This window comes from Paroedura picta, chromosome 3, assembly GCF_049243985.1.
Source record: "Paroedura picta isolate Pp20150507F chromosome 3, Ppicta_v3.0, whole genome shotgun sequence".
Lineage (NCBI taxonomy): Eukaryota > Metazoa > Chordata > Lepidosauria > Squamata > Gekkonidae > Paroedura > Paroedura picta.
The window spans coordinates 43,706,701-43,727,738 of NC_135371.1; the positions used below are offsets into that span (position 1 = coordinate 43,706,701).

General features: G+C 42.8%; 2 protein-coding genes across 5 annotated transcripts in view; both read right to left on the minus strand.

Moving 5' to 3' along the window:
* Positions 1–1,097: 1,097 nt before the first annotated feature.
* On the minus strand, positions 1,098–12,965 carry LOC143831906 (protein SPMIP1). The gene is made up of 2 exons (XM_077325446.1): positions 12,329–12,965; positions 1,098–6,289 (listed from the first exon to the last, which is right to left on the minus strand). Exons 1-2 carry the CDS (start codon positions 12,765–12,767, stop codon positions 6,171–6,173), a joined length of 558 nt encoding a protein of 185 aa, XP_077181561.1. The 5' UTR covers positions 12,768–12,965; the 3' UTR covers positions 1,098–6,170.
* Positions 12,966–19,025: 6,060 nt separating this feature from the next.
* FLNB (filamin B) overlaps positions 19,026–21,038 on the minus strand; it is a 95,401-nt gene continuing 93,388 nt past the window's right edge. For all 4 annotated transcript variants that reach the window (XM_077325450.1, XM_077325449.1, XM_077325448.1 and 1 more), the window contains one exon: positions 19,026–20,834. In XM_077325450.1, the coding sequence (XP_077181565.1) occupies positions 20,647–20,834 (188 nt within the window). In that variant the 3' untranslated portion in view covers positions 19,026–20,646. The remainder of the gene's footprint in view (positions 20,835–21,038) is intronic.

Consider the following 21,038-nt stretch of genomic DNA (forward strand, 5'->3'; position numbering starts at 1 on the left):
TGAAGTGAACTAATTAAAAGACTGATAAAAAGATACACAGTAGTTACAGAACTTGAGTGTACAAAGCACTTCACACACAATGTTACAGGGCCCCAGGGAGTATTATGCATGGCAGGAAACATTGCAAAAAGTCTTGGAAAAAAGAGTCTTTTAAAAATTCTGCATGTAGTGCCATTTTCTCATCTGGGGTTATTATTTCACCAAAGTCAGCACGCTGATCCTTTTAACTTGTTATTTTTTTTAAATGGTAATGTTTATGCCTTTGCTCTGATACTGTATTGTTTTTTTCTGTATATGCTTATGCATTTGAAAGACTTATGATGGCAAAGCCTTAAGTGGGCAGCCCTTCTTCTGTTGTGCTAGGCACTCATTGGCAGGCCATGGTTAGCTGCAATGTCACCTAGCCACCACTCTAGCACATGCTGCTGGCAGGGCCTCATTGGAATTGTAGTTCATGGACACGAAGACATGAACAAGAAATTTCTGTGGTGGCACACAGCCTTTTGAAAGCCAACAGTACAACCTTTTCTCCTCAGAGGTATGCTGTTCCTCATAATCAATTAAAATGCCTCTGAGGGAATGAATAAATTAATTTATGCTGGTATAATGTTGTCATAGCAGAGGTGAGAAGATCTGCATTGAACAAGGGGTGCCTCAAGCCCCCATTAGTGGATGAGGGAATAGGGGCTGTCCCTTCAACCATTGGTGTACAGTGGTACAGGGGAGGAGACCCAAAATACGCTAATGTGTCTTCGACACCATTGTAAATGAAAAGTCATCATAAAGCTAGTTTCAAATACTGCATAGAAATCAGCAGAAAAGGAGCACTTGCTATTATGAGGGGGGAGGACAATGCATAATAAAAAATACTATGGTGGGGGTTTTCATGGTGAAAATGCCGCCACATGCAGAATTTTTTAAGTCTTTTTTTCAAGACTTTTTGCAATGTTTCCTGCCATGCATGACACCCCTTGGACTTCTGGGAGTATATCTCCAGCATTTTGTTGTTGTTAAATAGTGAGGAAGTGATTGAGAACAAACTATGGTACAGAGTAAGGGGAATTAATTCCCACCCAAACACACTTTGAATATTCTTAAATCCCCCCCCCCCCAACACACACACATACCATTTGTCCAAAACAAGCAAGATTGCCAGAAAATTCTGCTCCATCTGTCTCAGATCTCTGGAAGGATTGCTGGAGGATGCCACATGTACCTTAGAAAATACCTCATGACCCACAGGAATCTCTGAGATCAAACAAGAGTGCCCTCTTGAACATCTGTGTACCATAAAAGGGCTTCTTAGTGGTCAATCCACAGATGAAATACGGGCTAGAGATATCAGGATAAGAAGTGAAAATGGGTTTGAGGGAGAGAGAAATGAATGACTGAAGTGCTCTTTACATTCAATGCTGTTCCCTTCTCCCTTTAAACAAAAAGCTCAATATCTTCATATGCTTGTTAAAGAGATAGGTTAGGTCCTCCTGAGACCACTTGCAATGAGGGGACTGTAAAGGTAAGTGATTCTTCTTTTCATGCATGTGTTTTAGTATGCTGGAGGTGTAAAGATGCATTGAGTTTATTTTATTATATGTGGCGGAGATGTAAGAAGATTTTTAAAAATGGAATATACATATGATGATTGAAAAAAATGTTGAATTGTAAATTTCCATTGTATTCAGCATTCATGTTATCTGTTCCACACAATATATTTCTGGTAAGGGCTTTGGATGAGGAGCGTGTCTCATGGCTTAAGTGCCACTCAGGGCTTAACACCCACTCAGGGCTGCTGTCCCGCCCCTGAGTGCCTTCTCCTCCAACTGGCTTGGCTCACTGTTCAGCGGCCAGACAATTGCCTTTCGTCCTCCACCCCTGACCATCCCCTCCTCCTTCCCTCCAGGCTCAGGAGCTGCAGATCCCTGGTGCATGAGAGCTGTCCCTGCCGGTGAATGCCCTGACAGCTGCCTGCAGCCTTTCCAGGTCCTGGGGGGAGGGGGAGGCTGTCTACGGAGTTCTTGCAGCCCCCCCCCCCCCAATCTAGCACCCTTGTATTCCTGATTGCAACGGGCTTGGCCCCTAGTTGAGTATAATACTGGACTTGGTTCCTAAATAGGCCAAAGAACTTTTTCCCATGCCACTAGTTCCATGCACAAAGTTGGAAAAGTCAGAATCCACTGACCTTGTCAGCATAGTTGGATAAGTTGGGAGAACTGTGTAAAATGGCAATATTAACACATCTAGTCAATAGAAGACCAATTGAAAAGTTCAAACAACATTAGAACTATTACCTGAATTTCATTAATATGTTAACCATAGACATCTGGATATTTGATTGATCCATTATGAATGATAGTGAACAAGAATGCTAATACGATGTAATATGATGTAACTTGTTTTAGAATATTTTCTTTCTTTTCTTTACTTTTCTATTATAATGTTCTATGAAAATAAATAAAATCATTTTTATAGCATGCATTTAAGTGTCTGCATCTCCCAGAATTAAACATAGACATTTTGCATAGGTATCTCATGATTAGATGAATACAAACTTCTACAGCAGCAGTTCTCAATGTTTTTACCTTCATGACCCCAACTTCAGTAGGGGCGGCATGTGGGGGCACGTGAGCAATAATCAAGGCGACATGGAGGCGGCGAGTGCCATGGCTCCAACACCTCCACCCGCCTCCACCGGCCACAGGCCACTGCCACCACCCACCGCTTGCTGCCGCCCGCTGCCACCACCAGCAACCTGGAAACCCCGGGGAAGGGACCAGGTGACCCCAAATGGGGTCACGACCTCTAGGTTGAGAACCACTGTTCTACAGAACTGGTCTGGATAGGTGTACAGTCCCCTCTCTGGTTATTGTCATAGCCAAATTCCTTTATTCCCAGAGAAGCTTTCTTTTCTCATAAACATAAGTATATACCTACCCAACTTAACACATTCACTATTTCTTCTGGCCAGCCCAGCCATCACTCTACATTTCTATCATTTCCCATTTTGGGCCCAATTGAAAGCTAGCCTGATCTCATCAGATCTCAGAACCTAAGCCGGATCAGCACTTGGAAGGGAGACCTCCAAGGAAGACTCCGCAGAGGAAGGCCATGTCAAGCTATGTCTGTTTCTCACTTGCCATGAAAACCGCTTGCTAAGGTCAATAAAAGTTGGCTGAGACTTGAAAGCATCTTACACACAGTATTCACACACCTTGTTCCTGGCCTGGATAGTCAGATCTCAGCACCTAAGCAGGAGCAACCCTGGTTAGTATTTGGAAGGGAGACCACCAAAGAATACCAGGGTCACCGTAGAGGAAGGCAACGAGCAAACCACCTCTGAATGTCTTTTGCCTTGGAAATCCTACAGGGTCACCATAATTCAGTGGTGCCTTGACAGCACTTTCCACCACCAGCAGCTTAAAATGAATCTCTAGTCTGCTCCCTCCAGCTGTGACTTGACTAGACTGTGGTTCGTCTGAGAACTGATAAACTATCAGCAGCAGATCACATTGTGCACTGGAATTTTCATCCCCCTTTCCCCCACATGGCCTCTTCCACCACATTCCTGTAGTAAATCACAAAAGTAGAAAATATATTTCATGATCCTCTCAAATTTCAGTCAAATCGTAAAATGGGACCCAAGTTGCTGTATGAGATTATTCACATTTAGTTAAAAGCAGCCACCTTTTAGATACATTAGCACACAGAAATTTATGGTTCCACTCCCTAAATTTATTTTGCAGCACTCTGTTTTATGATATTTTGCTCTGGTCAAGTGGACCCCACGGAGCAATGAGTCACAGGATCTCTTCAGCTTCTCGAGTAAAAAACAAGTAAAGTCAAACAAGAAAGAAAGAAAAAGATTCAGCAAAGAAAAAGACTGATTAGCATCTATGTTTTAAATCAGACAGTAGCTGAAGTTACACAGCCTATTCTTGAGTATATTTGTATTAGGTTTATATAAGCTGTGGGCCAGCATGGTATAGTGGTTAAGACTGGCAGACTCTAACTTTGAGAACCGGGTTTGAGTCCCACTCTTCCACAGGAAGCCTGTTGGATGACCATGGGGCTGTCATAGAACTCTCTCAGCCCCACCCGCCTCACAAGGTTCCTGTTGTGGGGAGAGGAACGAAAGGCAATTGTAAGCTGCTTTGAGACTCCTTAGAGAAAAGCAGGGTATAAAAAGCAACATTTATTCTTCCAGAAAGCATCTCAAATTGTTGAAAATCTTAATTTTTATTCAAAACCCTTGAATGTTCTAACTGGAGCAACAGCCTTGAAAAATATGCCTATTGTGTGCCCCCTTAAAAGCGTGAGCACCCACAAGGCAGACATAACCTTGAGTTTATTTACAACCTTATAATGTCAAGCTAGACTGGTTTGAGTTCTGAAACAACAGTGCTTTTGTCCACGCTGCTGGCCGCAGTGCAGCAAGTGGGAGCAACAGAGGGCTGTCAGCAGAAAAGTTCCCAAGCAAGGGACATTTGGGAGCCGTGGTAGGTATTCTGTGCAGAGGAAAATCACATATCTTGAAATAGGCCTTGCAAAATATGGGAATTCTGTTAGCCTGTCATTCCTCTCACAGCCAGGTTGGGCCTCTCACCCCTGCCCTCCGTGGCAAATGATCCATGAAAGCAGAAAACTTGGCTTCCAGAGAAATGCAATCTGGTCTGAATATTATACAGGTAACATTGTAGCCTCATACTTGCTTCATCTTTTAAAGCAGCGGTAGTCAAACTGCGGACCTCCAGGTATCCATGGACTACAATTCCCATTTGCTGGCAGGGGCTCATGGGAATTGTAATCCATGGACATCTGGCGGGCCACAGTTTTCCTACCCCTGCACTGGTTGACAGGCTTAGTCTGGTACCACCACCACTCCAAACAAAAACAAAAGTAACCCTATCACAGAACAAAACAACCCACCAAAAGCACCAGGCCTGGTTAAAACAGCACTTCCTAACCAAACCACAGAACCTTGGAGAAGTCTGAGAGCTAAGCGAGAGCCAGCCATTTTAGCTAAGCGAGAGCCAGCCATTTTCACAAGTTCTTATGGCCTGATTGGAGCTGCTGTGGAGTGGGAATTAACTTATTTAGGTCTTAGGGGTGGGGGTTGGCTGCCTGCTGTGGTCATTGGCTTGAATGTTTTGTAAAGGTTTGGTACTTCTCAGAGTTTGCTGTGTTATGTGGAGTTTTGGTCATTGTTTGGAGGGCAGTTTTTCTCTGTCTTTGTTGTTTTGGGACACACTTGTAAATGGAACTAGACTTGATAGATTAAACTGAAGGGTTTAAGCATGGCATCTCCTCTCCCACTGTAAGAAACAATGAAGACCAAAATGGCAAATGGCACCTAGTTCAGGGGTCCATAAAGTTGTACCTATTTATCCACCATCATTTTTTTCGAGAGAGGGTTGTTTTGTTTTTCTACAATTCCACAGAGTATTATAATTCCATTTTTTAATTCCATAAATACATAGAATGACCCCCAAAAGTGTTTTTTTAAGTTTAATTTTGCCCAGAAATTTCAGTATGCACATCCCTATTGCCCAGCCTCTATGGAGATGACTTGTGCAATTCAACCATCTAGTTCCGTTTTATGAACATGGACCCACACCAATTCTCCAAGTCCTCTGGCAGGAGTCTTTCATCAATCTGCTACCTGGAAAGCTGTACTTTCCTCTTTTTCATGTAATGCCTTAGCAATTACAAATCTGTTTTGCATTTCAAAACATTCCATTTACTTCATCTTAATATAAATCAGTTGATATATCCCACCCACATGCTTGTGGCAGGATCTTTTCCCCCTTTAGCCCAAAGCAGTTTCTCAGAATATGCTCATCCGGTGACAAGTAATCACCACAAAATCAAGAGAAAACAGCTATGTGAACTGCACTGAATCAGTCAAACCACCCACAAATTATGCAAGGTGATACACACCTCTTTGGTACAGAACCCAACAAGTTGTTCTGCTAAGTTCAGTTTTACTGGGAATGCATTGTGCAACCAACATTGCACATGTTACAAAAAGACAGCAAGGCTGCAGGCACAGTCTAAATCTGAAATAATAATTATGGAAGAAATAATTACAGAGTTTGTAAGATCCAGCACCACAACAAATATTCATGCTAGGCAACATTACACAAACATTTCCACATTTCGGCTGGCTTCGGTATTCATGACAACCTGTCAGTTTTTGATGGATGATAGAAGATTCCATTTCTGAAGTAGAAAGTATCCTTTACAATTCGGGATTTGCCATGAATTGGTGTCTTGAGGTCTTTAACAACATCCCCTGAAAAATGTGCAATAGAATTCATTACATGGAGGTTAGCAGGAATATGGGAATAGGATAAAAACACCCTGAATGCTAGATTATACCACCCTTTTTTGTATGTTTTAATTAAAATAAGGCTAGGCTACATATACAAACACACTTTAAAATATCTCCAAAATTGTATTTTTTAAAAAAGGATTAACAATTAAATCTGTGAAAGTAAAAATGTTGCCTGGAATGTGTTCTGTGCATAGCAGGTAGCCAGGCAAGGCACTTTCTTCCCTTATTCAGGCTATACTGTATCCTTTCTACTGGTCACCTGTCTAAATCAAAACATTTTGAGTTTTCTTCTGAAGACTAGAGATGTTCACAGAGCTAATGTCAAGGTGAGGCCAGTGGGTGCACAACCCCAGATGTAATGGCTTTGCCCCACCTCAGAATTATTATTTAAAAACAACAACAACTGACTTTTCATCTTGGGGCAGTTCCATTTTTAATGAACAATAGGAAAATGTTTTTTGTTAAAAATAATCAATGGCAGTGGATGTCCCTCCGACATGGTACTGCTGAAGACTGATTTGACCTGATCACCCATGATGATCACCACCACAATTACATATATTATTTACTAGTTACATATAAGTGATCTCCCTACAGATGGTAATTAAGGGATAACTTAAGAAACATGCCCATGATAAGTGGTATAAAACCTCTGAACTTAATTTAAAATATCTCTCCCCTGGAGGTCTTCAAGCAGAGGCAGGACAGTCAGCAGGAAACCTCTTGTTCTGAATTTCCGGCAGAGAGCACAGAGATGGCTTGGAAGGCATACAATAAACCTTCAACAGTAAATTGTATCCAACAAACTTTATCACTCTCACTTAACTCCCCTCTGTACAAAAGTACACATCATACATGGCTTTTGTCCATGGGGTTCCTATGATCCATAGCATAGCTCTTTTGGAATTCAAATGGAACTCCCTCCTCTCTTTTACTAGCAGAAAAGCACTAGCAGATGGTGGCTGGAGATCTCCTGAGATTACAACTGAGCTCCAAGCAACAGTGATCAGTTCACCTGGGGGAAATGGCTGGTTTGGGAGGTGGACTCACTGGTGTTATACCCCCATCAAAGTCCTTCATCTACCCAAGCCCCTCCCCCTCCTCTTCAGGAACCCTCAAAACCTTCAGGTATTTCTCAGCCTTGAGCTGCAATCTCATTTTAGCAGGGTGTAAACCTGCTTTGTATTGTACCAATAAATACTTAGAAGGCCTGAACAGTAAAGTAACAGAAGTTGCTAATCAGATGAAGATGAGAGCCAGCTTGGTGTAGTGGTTAGGAGTGCGGGCTTCTAATCTGGCATGCCGGGTTCGATTCTGCACTCCTCAGCCTGCCTCCCCTTTCCAAAATATCCAATGATGGGGCTGGAGGTGATGGGAAGGGGAGGGGCCCCAGGTGGGCCTGTACACAGCTATGCTTCCCAACCATATTCAACAGGATCACACCACTTCTCAGGTTTCCTGAAGCCTGAGGAATGTTTAAGTTGAGAAAGGCTGGTAGAGCCGGATCTCATCAGAAGGCAACAGCAAACCACCTTTGCTTTTCACTTGCCTTATAACAGGGGTAGTCAAATTGCAGCCCTCCAGATGGCCATGGACAACAATTCCCATGAGCCCCTGCAATGGACATCTGGAGGGCCGCAGTTTGACTACCCCTGCCTTATAAACACGGAAGGAGGCGAACTAGGTAGCTAAAGGTAGCTACTTCTCTGTATTATAATAACACTACAGCAAGTAACAAGAGTTACTGGAATAATAAATGTTCAATTAAATATTCATATCATACTTTTAATATTATTACTTGTTTAATAAACATTTTTGCATTTGATTCTTGTTAGCCCTTGGTTCATGGTCTGCCCATCCTACACCTAATACAAGCCAGGCTGCCAGAGAATAAATGGAAGATTTCAAATTGGCAGCACAAAACAAGATCATCTATAGAAACAGATACGGTGGCACCCTCCCCCCCCCTTGTGGGCTGGGACAGAAAAACGAACAAGCCATGCTGAATACATCTGTTCAAACAATTAGGAGTAATGCCAATTGCCCAAAGATGTGATTTTTAGACTGCTTTGCAAAACTTAACAACTTGTAAACTGATAAAGAAAAGAGCAAACTAAACATGTCATTCACTTCCTGGCTTTTGATGAAATTCACATTAGGGATTTAACCGCCATGTTAAGGATATAACACATGAGTTCACCAACTGTAACTAAAATGCCTAGATGGGCTGCAAGGCTCAGGCACTCTCCGCCGCTTTTATAATCAGCTGAAACCTTAGAAGATGGTCTGAAATAGCATTAAGGGGAGAATCTTTTCCAAATTTACTTTTTTCGTTATAACCACTGATTCATCTTGCTCTCTCTTTCAAAAGGATTTCCCTTTTATTTCTCTTTGTTTTCTATTATATATCTGTGCTTCCTTCTGTAACTTCAGTCTTGCTGAAGAGTGGTTTAAGGATTTGCAGGAGCCTAGCGGGATCAGCCAAATTAGGGACAAAGGGCCCACACACAGTGGAACGGGGTGTCACTCTGAGTGTCCTTAAAGAGGGAAAAGAGGGGAGGAGAGAGGCTACAGCCCTCATCCATGCGGGGCCCCTGGAAGTGTGGGTTCTGGAGCACATGCTGCATGTGCTACATGGATAAACCAGCCCTGGTTACAGACCACCATGGGGTCTCTAGAAGGAAGGGAGGGAAATTTGAAGAGACACTGCCTGCCTCTGATTATCTGCAGAATGAAATGCTGAAACCTCTTTTGAAAAAGACTCCAGATTTCTAAAAAGGGGAAAAGAAATGGCTTGTTGGATTTCAGAGGAGACCTGGGTAAATCTCTTAAAATTGTATGAGGCTTTTTGCTACAGGGAAAGCTCTGCTCCTATATTCATACTGGTATCTGTCTGCAGAAGTAAACCAGATTTTCCCCTCCCTGTATGATTCAGTCAGATTTTCTGCTTTGCTTTCTGTTCTATTTTGAGAACACATTCATGATTATCCAATTAAAAGGTTGTTTTGCATTTTCTTTTAAAATTCCCTTCTTATTTCCATACTTTGAAATCTGCTCCAGGTGAAGAGAAACAAGTGGCTTTGTTAGTGATGGTCAAACAATCAGTGCTGTGCACAGCCGTATTTGGACAAAGGGGGAGGGTGTGTAGAAAATCTGCACTACAACTTTTTGGGGAGAGGTTGTTGGAGTTTTCCCCAAGAACTGGAAGTACATGTTATTATTAGATTTTTAGCTCGCCCCAATAAAAACCCAGCAACCCCATATAAAACCAACATAAAATAGGTGGCATAATCCCCTCTACCCAACCCCTGACAAGCCAACTGCCTCAGGGTTTGCATAATGTTACAGTGTAGCCTGAGGAGGGGCCCCAGTGTTCCTAGCCCTGGCCTCAACCAAAGCCCTGGCAGAAGAGCTCCATGTTGCAGGCCCTGAAGAACTTTGACAGCTCCATCAGGGCCCTCAGCTCTCCTGGGAGCCCATTCCACCTGGTCGGGGCCAGCTGCAGTTTTTGGGACAAGGACAAAGGTAGGCCTGCATAGAGTAAGTTACAGAAATCTAATTGAGAGGTGACCATTGCAATGGATCACTGTGGCCAAAGAGTCCAAGGGCAAGTAGGGTGCTAGTATCCTCACCTGGTAAAGATGGTAAAATGCCACGTGGGCTACTCCCTTGACCAGGGCCTCCATTCAGGATCACCCCCAAATTCCCGGGCAAGGGAGAGATGTTAAGTTGCACCCCAGCCAAGGTGGGAAGGTGTGCTTCCTTTCCCTTCATGGAACCTCTGTCTTGGAGGGGTTGAGTTTCAGACAACTCTGTTCTAACCATCCAGCGATGGCTTCAAAACATCTGGCGAATATATCCGGGAGGGAATCTAGGTGGCTGTCCAAGAGGAGACAGAGCTGGGTATCATCTGCCTATTGGTAACAATCCAGCCCATAAATCCAAAACAGTTGTGCCAGAGGGTGCATAAAGATGTTAGATAATGTGGCGGAGAGTACTACCCCTTTGGGAATCCTGCAAGGGAGTTGATAGGGCTGTGATAATTTTTCCTCCTCAGCCACCCTCTGTGTCCAGTCCCTGAGAAAGGAGCACAGCTACTGAAGGGCTGTCCCCTGAATCCTGATCCCGGTGGTGAGCCAGCAACTCATGGTCGACCACAACAAACATGGCCAACAGATCAAGCACCACAAGTATGGCAGAACCACCCCAATCCAGCTGGCATCGAAGATCATCTGTCAAGGTGACCAACACCATCTCCACCCCGTGGCCAGGCTCAAAGCCCAACTGGTACGGGTCAAGCACATATTGCCAGGCCCACAAGAAAGAATGGGAGGGAATCTGTTGCAAATGTTGTGAAATATAGGCAATTTTATGCTCTTAACTTTTGCGCAAGATTTATTTTTTAAATATCTATTCAATACATATAAGCACCCCACCTAAAATAGCTTCTTATGCACAGCAGGGGTATTTCTATTTAGAATTATACCATTTTGTGTGTATGTATCTCAGCAAAACAGCTGCAACACCATTAATCAGAGCCTTGAATTGTTATTTGGTTATTACCAGTTTAAAGAAGACAAGTTGTTATCCATTTTTATGCCTCCCCACCATAAAATTTCTGTGCCTGGCAATATGTGAATTTCAGTCCTTTCAGGGAAGATTGTCAGGAAAACCCAGGCCCCAATACTGCACCACCAAATCTCTGCGGACCCTATGTGGTTTTTTTAACCACTTGTTCTTCCATTGGACACACAAGCCAGCCAATAGCCTGCTTCTTTTGCAAGTAGGAAAAGATTTTCCTGTAAAGAAGAACTTGTATGTGAGTGTTCCCCAGGGCCTGCAAAAGGGTGTCTTCTGCCAGGCATTTGGTTGAGACCAGGTGTATCCAGATAGAGACTCTTGTGGCACAGAGCGGCAGACATGCAGTTTGAAGCTCTGCCCATGAGGCTGGGAGTTCAATCCCAGCAGCTGGCTCAAGGTTGACTCAGCCTTCCATCCTTCTGAGGTCGGTAAACTGTTTCTTGTATTGTTTTCTACATTTTATGTAAACTGCCCCGAGCCTCCAGGGAGGGTGGTATATAAATATAATAAATATATTAATTAATAGAGGTCACAGGTGAAAGCTTGTACATCATTCTGTACACAGTTGATCCTAGAATATGCAGCTGTGAGACCTTCTATGTTTAATAGTTCCCACTGAACACAGCTTTGCTTTAAAGACATTAATGCACAAAACATCAGGCTAGGCCTGCTTTGAAGAAAAGATAAAAGCTTTATAATTAAACAAAGACTGCCAGCATTGTTTTCTGACAACAGATGCCTGGTAAATTGAAATCTGGTAAACTGAAATTTCCAACCATTTCATGTCTCTGCTAGGAAGAAAGTTTTGCCTACCTTCTATTCTATTTATCCTCTCAACCATCCTGTGGTTATCCTCTATACCACCCTGTGAGGTAGATTAGGCTGACTGGCCCACAATTGCCCAACAAGCTTCCACAGCAGAGTAGAAAGACTTGATCCAGCAGTAGCCATTGGACTGCAAGACCTAAAGCTGCCCAGGTTGAACATCTTGTTTCCTTGGAGACTTAGTAATCACTCCCCCCCCCCTCAAAAAAAAAGGCCAGGAAGGATAAGAAACAAACAAATGAAGTAACCAAAAGGAACTCAAAAGCTCCCTTAATTTTTGCAGCCAGTAAAAGCAGACTTTCTTACATATACAATGTGTTTTTCATAGGGAGATGGGAAATAGGGTTGCTAGATCCATGTTGGGACTTTTGAAGATTTGGGGATGGAGCCTTGGGAGGACAGAGACCTCAGTGGGGTACACTGCCATCTAGGATCTACCCTCCAGAGCTCCATTTTCTCCTGGGGAACTGATCTCTGTAGTCTGGAGTAGCTCTATAATTTCAGGGGATCCTCAGGTCCCCCTGGAGGCTGGCCTCCCTAGCTTCTCATGCTTATGGGGGGAGGGTCAATCACCAAACATGATATACATACCTAAGCGCCAGCCATACTCCCATGACGACAGCACTGGGTAAAGGAATTTCTCCTCCGGGCTTTTTGCAATTCTCTCTTTGAGGTACCGGTGTCTGCCTTTGCCTTCATGGGAGATGCCCTGGTACAGCAGCTGTGCTGTCTGTGGGGTTGGAGCCCTCATCTCTGGAAGGGGTTCTTGAAGGCTCAGCCGTGTCTTCTCCTCTGGTAGCTCCTGCTGCTGTTCCAGTGTAGTTCTTTCTTCACAACTGGGAAAGCTTGTTTCCTCCCTGGTGGGACTGATGGGAGGCAAGAGGCCTTTCCTTCTAAAAATCCCATTGTTAGGCAGCTGCCTGGGGTATTTATGCCCATACTTTGCCTTCCAGTTGACCCTGCAAGAAGCCTCCTTATTGATCAATTCTCTCCAGCCATCCTGCTCTCGGGTGGTTAATAGGCCCCTCATCTCCCTGGACAGATGACTGGAGCTCAGCAATTGTTGTGTGCCTGGTATAAGTTAACGCTTCCTGTTTCTGGTGTCCAAGGAAACATGCACAAAAGAGGCAGGCTCAAGTTACAGTCAAAACAGGGTCTGCATTTTGCTTCCTGCCCTCCTCCTGTCCTGTGCAGAAATGCTGTCGGTGGGGAGGGGGGAGAAGATGTGTGTGTGTGAGATGCTCGAAATCATAGTGGGTCTGAGTTTGATGCTGTAATCAACCAACAGGTGGAATTAGTTACTAAATAATCCAATCAACTCTCTGTGCCTGCAGAGCTGGGAGATGAAAGGGAAAACAGCAAAAAGGAACCTTCTCTACCATCTTCTACCCAGCCTGTGCTGGTCTACGGGCTCTCCATGTGCACTTTGTAAAGAAGGGGATTTAAAGGCAGGGTGATTAAACTGAAATGGTTGTGTGGAAATAAGTGTTGAATCTGAGTTGCACCTAAGCAGGCAAGGGGGATTTATCAAGTCTGAATTCTCTGTTCTTCGACTCTGTTGGAATCCACCCAAAGTCAACCATAGCAGAACTCAGCAGAAGCCACAAAACATTAGATTGTCTATCATTCCATGTGGTGCCAGCATTCTTTCCCCTGACCATGAAACTGGCCCTGTGCCCTGCTCAAAACCCACCCTGGGGTTTGGATGTATATCATGGGCCTCAAATAAATGAATGAATTTTGACTGGTTCTCTGTGTTACATTTAAAAAAAAACCCTTCTATCATACAGTAGCCATGGCAACTGTAGAAAGGAAGTGTGGTAGAAGAGCTTGCACACAGCATGCAATTATAGAGTGGGGAGCTGAATGCATGCCAGTGTAGGGTGTCTTTCATTTCCTTTGAAAGGTTACCACACAGGCCCTTAAAAAGTAAGCACCTTGGTTTTTTATTTTAAGACTTAAAACACACCAAATAACAGCAAAGAATGTGAGCAGAGGGAGCTGTACAGAGGAGACAGTCCGTACCAGTTGTCTGCAATCTTTAATCACACTGCAAAAACGACCGCACCCATAAAGACATTGGAAGTTTAGGTCTCTACAGATAAGCCATATGAGTGGCAGATCTCCACCCTAGTTTTAAAAAAAATGCATATTGAGTAAATCAATATGAAGGAGAAGGATGTGCCCTGAATACATTCATAAACTGAACATTGACACTGAGTTATACCCAAAAGCATCTTGGCTTAGAAAGAACCTTTTGTATACAGGTACAGAAACTCCCCACAGATCAGTCTATTTGGCAACTGTTAGAAGAAGTAACAGCCCTTGTAGATAAGACAGAAACTTATCTATGGGTGCTAGCAGCAAATTATATCTTGTAGGTTCATAAATAATATTCAGAATGTTACCCAAAAGGTTTGATAATAGAATAGGTCCAGAATACATGTATGTGATCTGCACAACTATAGAAATGTGTCCGACAATCATTAGCAGATTCTGAATATATAAATACCAGCCTATTAGGCATTTTTTTGTTTGGAACAGAAGACAATACATCTGAGCTGACATGAAACCATATCAGTATCTGCAGTACTACTGGTATTTCTATTGACAGAACCTTGATCCAGCTTTGGCTAAACATCAAAGCTGGTTTTGTTTTCTTTTTAAAATACCAAACTGTAGAAAACTGAGATGCTTTTTTTTGTTGTTATTATAAAGCTGTATTTTAATTTTTTTTCTCAACATATTTTCTAGCCATTGAGAACATCATGATGGACTTGCAAAAACTGCAAGAAGGGAAGTTGCTAACTGAAAAATATTAACTCAGAAGATAAAGACCTGGGCAGAGTCTGCACTTACTTTCTTTATTCCATTGTCAATCCTGTTGAATTCAGATCGCTTTGAACTCGATTCTTCCTCTCCCCCCCAATCCCCATTGAAACAGAAAAGTATTCTGCACGTGGTTAGGGAGGCTCAGAAGGTGGGGGGGAGCCAAGCCTCTTTCTTTCTTTTCTTGAAGGGGGGAGGGAGAGGAGCCAGGCAGGGAGCCTCTTTCTTTTCTTGGAGGGGAGGGGGAGAGGATCGAAAAAGTCAGAGGAGGGAGGAAAAATCCAGGACCGATAGAAGTTGAGAGAAATTAGGGGCTTCTCCTTTAAGGCAAGCGTGTCACATGACCAGGTGTAGCCTATCAGAGGTTCTCTACCACGGAGCTTTCTTTCCCAATCTGGGTATTCAGGATTAAAAGCAGTCTGAGATATCCCACAATAAAGGTAGGGTCACTCTGGATCAATCCTTGCTGCAGAAGGAAAATTAAAATAGCCCAAAATCCAAACGGAAATCGCATTCTGTGTAGAGGACAGGGACTGAATCGATCTGGGGTTGGAATAAAAGCTCTGTGCAGTTTACACCCTGGACTAATTCTGGCTTTCAAACTATACCAAACTTCTAACTCTTCTGCAACAGGAAGAAAAACTCAGTACGGGGTTCTTTGATGAAACTGTATCAGATCTCTAATTTTAATCTTAATCTTGCTGCATGGAGCTCATGGCTGTCTGGCTTTATTCCTTAGAGTCTCAGGAGAGCTGAGGCAGACAGAGAAATTACTCCAAAATGGGGGTGTATTGATCAAGTTGTTGAGGCTGACTGTGAGATGGAGAAGGAAATAACTGAGATGACTAAAACAGATAATGTTATTTTACTGGAAGACTTCAATTATCCTCACATTCACTAAGTAAATGTGTGTTCAACTCACATTTTAGAAATTCAATTTCAAGATATCATAAATGACTGTGTTCACAGAACCAACTAGAGTAGTAATAATCTTGGTTCTGAATGGGTCTCAAGACCTGGTGAGAGATGTAGAGGTTGTTGCACCAACTGAGATCAGTGACCACAATTCCACGACATTGTATCTTAGGAAGTACATAAAACTTTCTTGGTCTTAAAGGTGCCTCTGGTCTCTAAATTGTTCAGTGATCACAATGTTACTAAGTGCAGCATTAAGATCTATAGTTACTCCTAAAGTCCAAAGCTGTAACACGTGATGTCAAAAGAGGGAACTTTTTTTAAAGCTGAAAGGGAAACACAAGAGATTCAGATCTAGAAGATCTTGTAAGCTATTTAAAACCACACTAATTGAAGCCCAGATAGAACGCACTTCACAAGGTAGGAAAGGCAATTCGCAGTCTAAAAGAATGCCTGCATGGTTAACAATGCAAGTCAAGGAAGCTATAAAAAAGCCAATGGGGAAATCAACTTCAGGTGTATGTTAATGGAGACTTGCTGAGACAGAGGAAAAAAGATCTTGGGGCTGTAGTGGATAGTTAAGTGTGTCAACTCAGTATGCTACAGTAGTGAAAAGGGCAAACTATGTTAGGAATTATTAGGAAAGGAACTGAACCTAAAACCTGTGGTAAAACCCTGTATACATCTATAGCGTGGCCTCATTTGGAATATACTGTACCTCAAAAAGGACATGGGAGAAGGCACAGAGGGCAGCTAAGATGATTCACAGGTTGGAGTACCTTCCTCATAAGGAAAGGCTAGAATTTGAGGATATCTAACTAAGCTGATCGACAGTAGATTCAGGACAAAAGGAAATTCTTTATGGAGAGTGATTAAAATGTGGAAGTTGCTACCAGAGGATGTAGCATAGGCTGCAGAAGTACATAGCATTAAGAAGTTATAGATTGATAGAGGATAGGTCTATCAGTGGCTGCTAGCCATGGTAACTGAAAGGAAAGTTCACATCAAGGAACACTACAACTCTGAATCCCAGAAGCAGGCGGCAACATCAGAGAAAGGTCTCAGCTAGTGTGTGGCGGTGTCTGAATTGGCCGTTCCAGGCTGATACAGCCAACGTCGCGCCATGGCGGGATGGGTGCTAGTGCATAACTCGGTGCACACATGCAGATGCGAAGCTCCGCACCTATGTGTGTGCGCTGACTGATACACCCGCGCCTCCCCCCCCCCCCCCGAGTGGTGCGGCTCTGGCCTGGAATGGCTGATTCGGAGGCCGTCATGCACAGCCCTTGTCTCAGCCTCTATGCCCTGTTGGTCACTGTGTGAGACAGGAAGCTGCACTAGGTGAATTGGTCTGATCCAGCAGAGCTATTATATACCTAGCCTGGAAACAGTTGTGTCCTCTTCCCAGATGTCATTTGTACCAGTTCATAGGACATTTAAACACTGGGTACTCTCAAGCCCTTCTCATCCGTTCCATTATACATGGCATTTGTTGTAACAAGGGAAGTTTGTCTTCTAAGATACATTTTTAGATGAATTTCCACCTAGATGGGGGATTTAATTGCCCACTGGCAAAATCATTTTGAGAGATAATTTTTGTAGTAGAAATTCTCTCAGCAGCCTGAGTAACCTTGTCTAGCCTGATCTCACGAGAGTTTAGAAGTTAAAGAGGGTTGGGCCATGGATAGGAAGCCACCAAGGAAGACTGGGGTTGCTGTGCAGAGGGAAGCGACAGCAAGCCACCTCTGCTCATCTCTCCCCTCAAAGACCCCCAAGGTAATTTATTGTTTCTGCTAATGAACTAATTAACAATCTTTTCAGTTTTCAAGGAATCGTAGTAGGGACAGTGAGCCAGAACAAACTGGGGCTTTGAGAAGGGGGCAATACCTTAAATGTTGATCTAGTATAAGCTCCAGTCATGAGATTCATGTACAGCAGCCATTGCACACCTACATCTTGTTCCACCCGCCTGCCAAGCCCTGCTCAGACCAGTCTTGCAGGAGATCTGCTGGGCTGAATACAGTCTTGAACCTTGGCTTCTTCATATTCATGCCGAGGACTAACACCAATTTAAGACTCAGATGAGGCCAATAACAATTTCGTTTTTTCTCTTCTCGGACGATCCAAAGTCAAGAAGATGGAGGGGAGCTGCAATGAAAGTACCTCCCCACAAGCACATAGCAGCAGTTAAGAGCTCTCAGAGTCACAAGCACTACAGCAGGAAGGAACTGTTTGAAAAGGCAGGGCATCTGACCATTCATGTGTTTGCTCTGGGATTCTGAGGGTGACATAATACTCACAGAAAATGGGTGGAAAAACAGAATATACATTTCCTAAATGAATGTAAAAATATAGTGGGTGTGGTCTGCAAAGAAGAAGAATCAAGTGTTCTTTCTAGCAGCAGTCAAATACAAAGAATTACCCACCTACACTCAGCTCCACCCTTCCATCTATCCGCCAGTAATGCTCATCTATTTTCGACTGAAACTGAGGACTTTCACCATATTATCCCCAAGCATTTTGGAAGGGAAGGAGTGCCCACCCATTTGGGGAGAGACTGTTTCCATCAAGATAGATTCAAGTGGATAGCCATGTTGGTATGAAGTAGTACAACAAAATTTGAGTCCGGTGGCACCTTTAAAACAAAAATTTATTCAAGGCATGAGCTTACATGGGCATGTTGGTCTTAAAGGTGCCATTGGACTCAAATTTTGTTTCCATCAAGGGTGGAGCTGCCACCTACTCTTCCCCACCCCTCCAGCTCCTGGAAAAGGGAGTGCCTATCTACCTGCCGGTTTGGGGAGTCACTTTCCAACACCTCTGCCATTCTGTAGATGAGTTCTGATGACAGATTTGATCATTTGAATTTGCATTTCTTGCAGATTTGATCTATTTCTCTTTTTCAAAATGCTAAGCTGCCCACACTGACCTGAGAAAAACAGACTAAAAGTGGCTACGTTTATTTTAGTTATTCTTCTTTGATTTATATCATGATGGCCCTCCCATCAAACACAGCATAAAGCAGTACAACAAATACATTATGAGCAGTTGGTAAAATATGATCTTAGGGTCCTTTGGTGGTCATAGTCAACCAAGCAGTCAATCAGGGGCCTGTAAAATAAACCTGTAACAGTAGCACAACTATAATTAAAATTAAGTAGCCATAAATGTCCACTATTATACTATGAAAGTACACACAAGTCTACTCACAGATGAACTGATATGAGGCAAGTTTATTGTTCCACACTGACATTTGCAAAGTACTTACTGTGCCCTGCCTCCAACTCTGTCACAAGCATTGGACACGAGTAGCTCCGTGGTAGGAACATTGATCATCTCAATGATTGTTTTATCACATTTAAACTGAAAGTTATGCCCTTCTGTTTTGACAGAGGGAAAGACCTCATGTGCTCATGATACATGTGTTGCCTCTGCTGCAGACTTGAGTGCCTTATTCCTCTCCTAAGTATGTTTTTGTCACCATGTGAAACTCTTGAAAGCTACCAATGAGAGGACATAGCTCAAACTGAGAAGCCAGTCCAAATTAGTTTTAACATGCACATTTTATTTCATGAAGCAAAACATTCATGGTTTTAATAAGTTATAAGATATAATATTACACTCTCGCATTTGTTCCAGTTTATTTTGCTTTTCCTTATAGTTTACAATGTAGTGAGTATTTCACATTAAGGCACACAGCACAGTAAAAAAAATCCTTGGTACTCTACTCCTACAAGAAGCTGTGCTCAGACTTAGTGCAATGATACACAACTACAAAAATAAAGCTGATCAGGTAGAAATCTCTTGCCGAACGGCAGGGAGGAAGAATTATTTCCATTGAATTCCTTTTTCTATTAGGCACATTTTAAAGGTTGGAGAAAAAAATGTCTACTAAAAACTTGTGTTAACTGTTAATTTTCTGTCTGTAGTGCTCTTTAAAATAACCCTTCCAGTTGAGAAGGTAAGGTTTGTGCTTATTTTCCTGATTCCAAACAATTTAAGGGGATAAACACAGAAAGCAAACAGGAGTGAGCCATAGTGAATTCCTTAGACTAACCTTTTCACTGGACAATTTTTATTATTATCAGGATCACCCAAAGATTCATTTCTTAATAGTCGACTGCCTAGGCTAGTTATCACATCAGTGGGTAAAGAATGAGCGCAAGCTGCAAAATGATTTTTACTGACCTGTGTGGGAGCTGAACTTCTTTGCATGACAAGTGATGTATGAACTGCATACATTTATGCTATGTGCACAAGCCAGGAGTGATTAGAGTAAGACCTATGGCAGGTTGTGTCTGAAGTAGGGTTGCACGCTTGGCCATTCCAGACCAACAAGCAGCTAGCGCCACGGGGGGGGGTGTGGCACTGGTGCGCCAACTGGCACACTTGCACACCAGCACTGACGCCCCCCCCCCCCCCGCCACGGCGCAGGCTGCTTCCGACTGGAACGGCCACTTCTGCGGCTGAAGCGCCCAACCTTTGTCTGAAGTGTTGCAACTGATTGTGTCCTCGGGAACCAAGAAACATCTACTTAACCCCGCCCCCAAAGCAAATAAGCACCGGATGAAAACTTCCAGAAATGATTTCATAACCTTTTGGCTTGATAAACCTGGGTTAACCAGCTGACTTAATACAATTTTCTACTTCCCCTAAATGTCAACAGCCAAATATTGCCTGTTTTAGTGTTCTGCGGTAAACACTATTTTGAGTTCACTGTTAGGTATGAAGTCAATCAAGTATACAAAAAGGCACATTAAGTAGCAGTTTTACCTCATTTCTTTACAAACTGTAAACTGGCAACAGCCTAAGTGATATTCTACAGCTAAATGTTTAAGAGTTTCCAGTCGAAAGTCCATCACAAGTCAGTAGTTTAAGATACCCAATTATCTAAGACAGATTCCAGTTTAATAGAGCAATTCTAAAATCCATGAAAGCATAGTGCCCTGTCATTACATGATTCTTGCATACTGATTCAGAAAAATAGAATTTGAAGAGGGCATTACATTTTATCACAATGATACTCCAGACAAAACGGAATACATTAAAAATAGTTATAGATTTTCAATTGGGTATGTTAAAATATGATCTGCACTCTGGAAAACACTATTTCTGAACAGGATTGTAGTTGTAGAAAAGCAGAACTTTGACACAAGACAATCTTCTTATGGAACAGTAACATGGAATGGGCTTCCAGGAATGTGTTCTTCACCCCATTTCACAGCCAGAATATAGTCACCCTTCTCCTTTACAACATATGTTACATTGTACTGCTGGTTGCCCAAGTGTTTCACAGATATTTCTTCACAAGGAGTTGTAGGTCCATGGACACCAACTAACAACATATTGGAACCTAGGGCACAACAGGAAGACAATTACTACTAACAGGAGCAGAGTTTAACTCCAGCAATACTGAAAGATCCAACAGCTTCAAGCTATTTAAAAACTACGCTTTTCTCAATAGGCTAACTAAGCAAAATAGTCTGCAGTAAAAGAACCATGTAACGCTAGGAAATAGTCTGCTAGTGCTCAGCCTAAATGCTCGTACAGAGGCCAC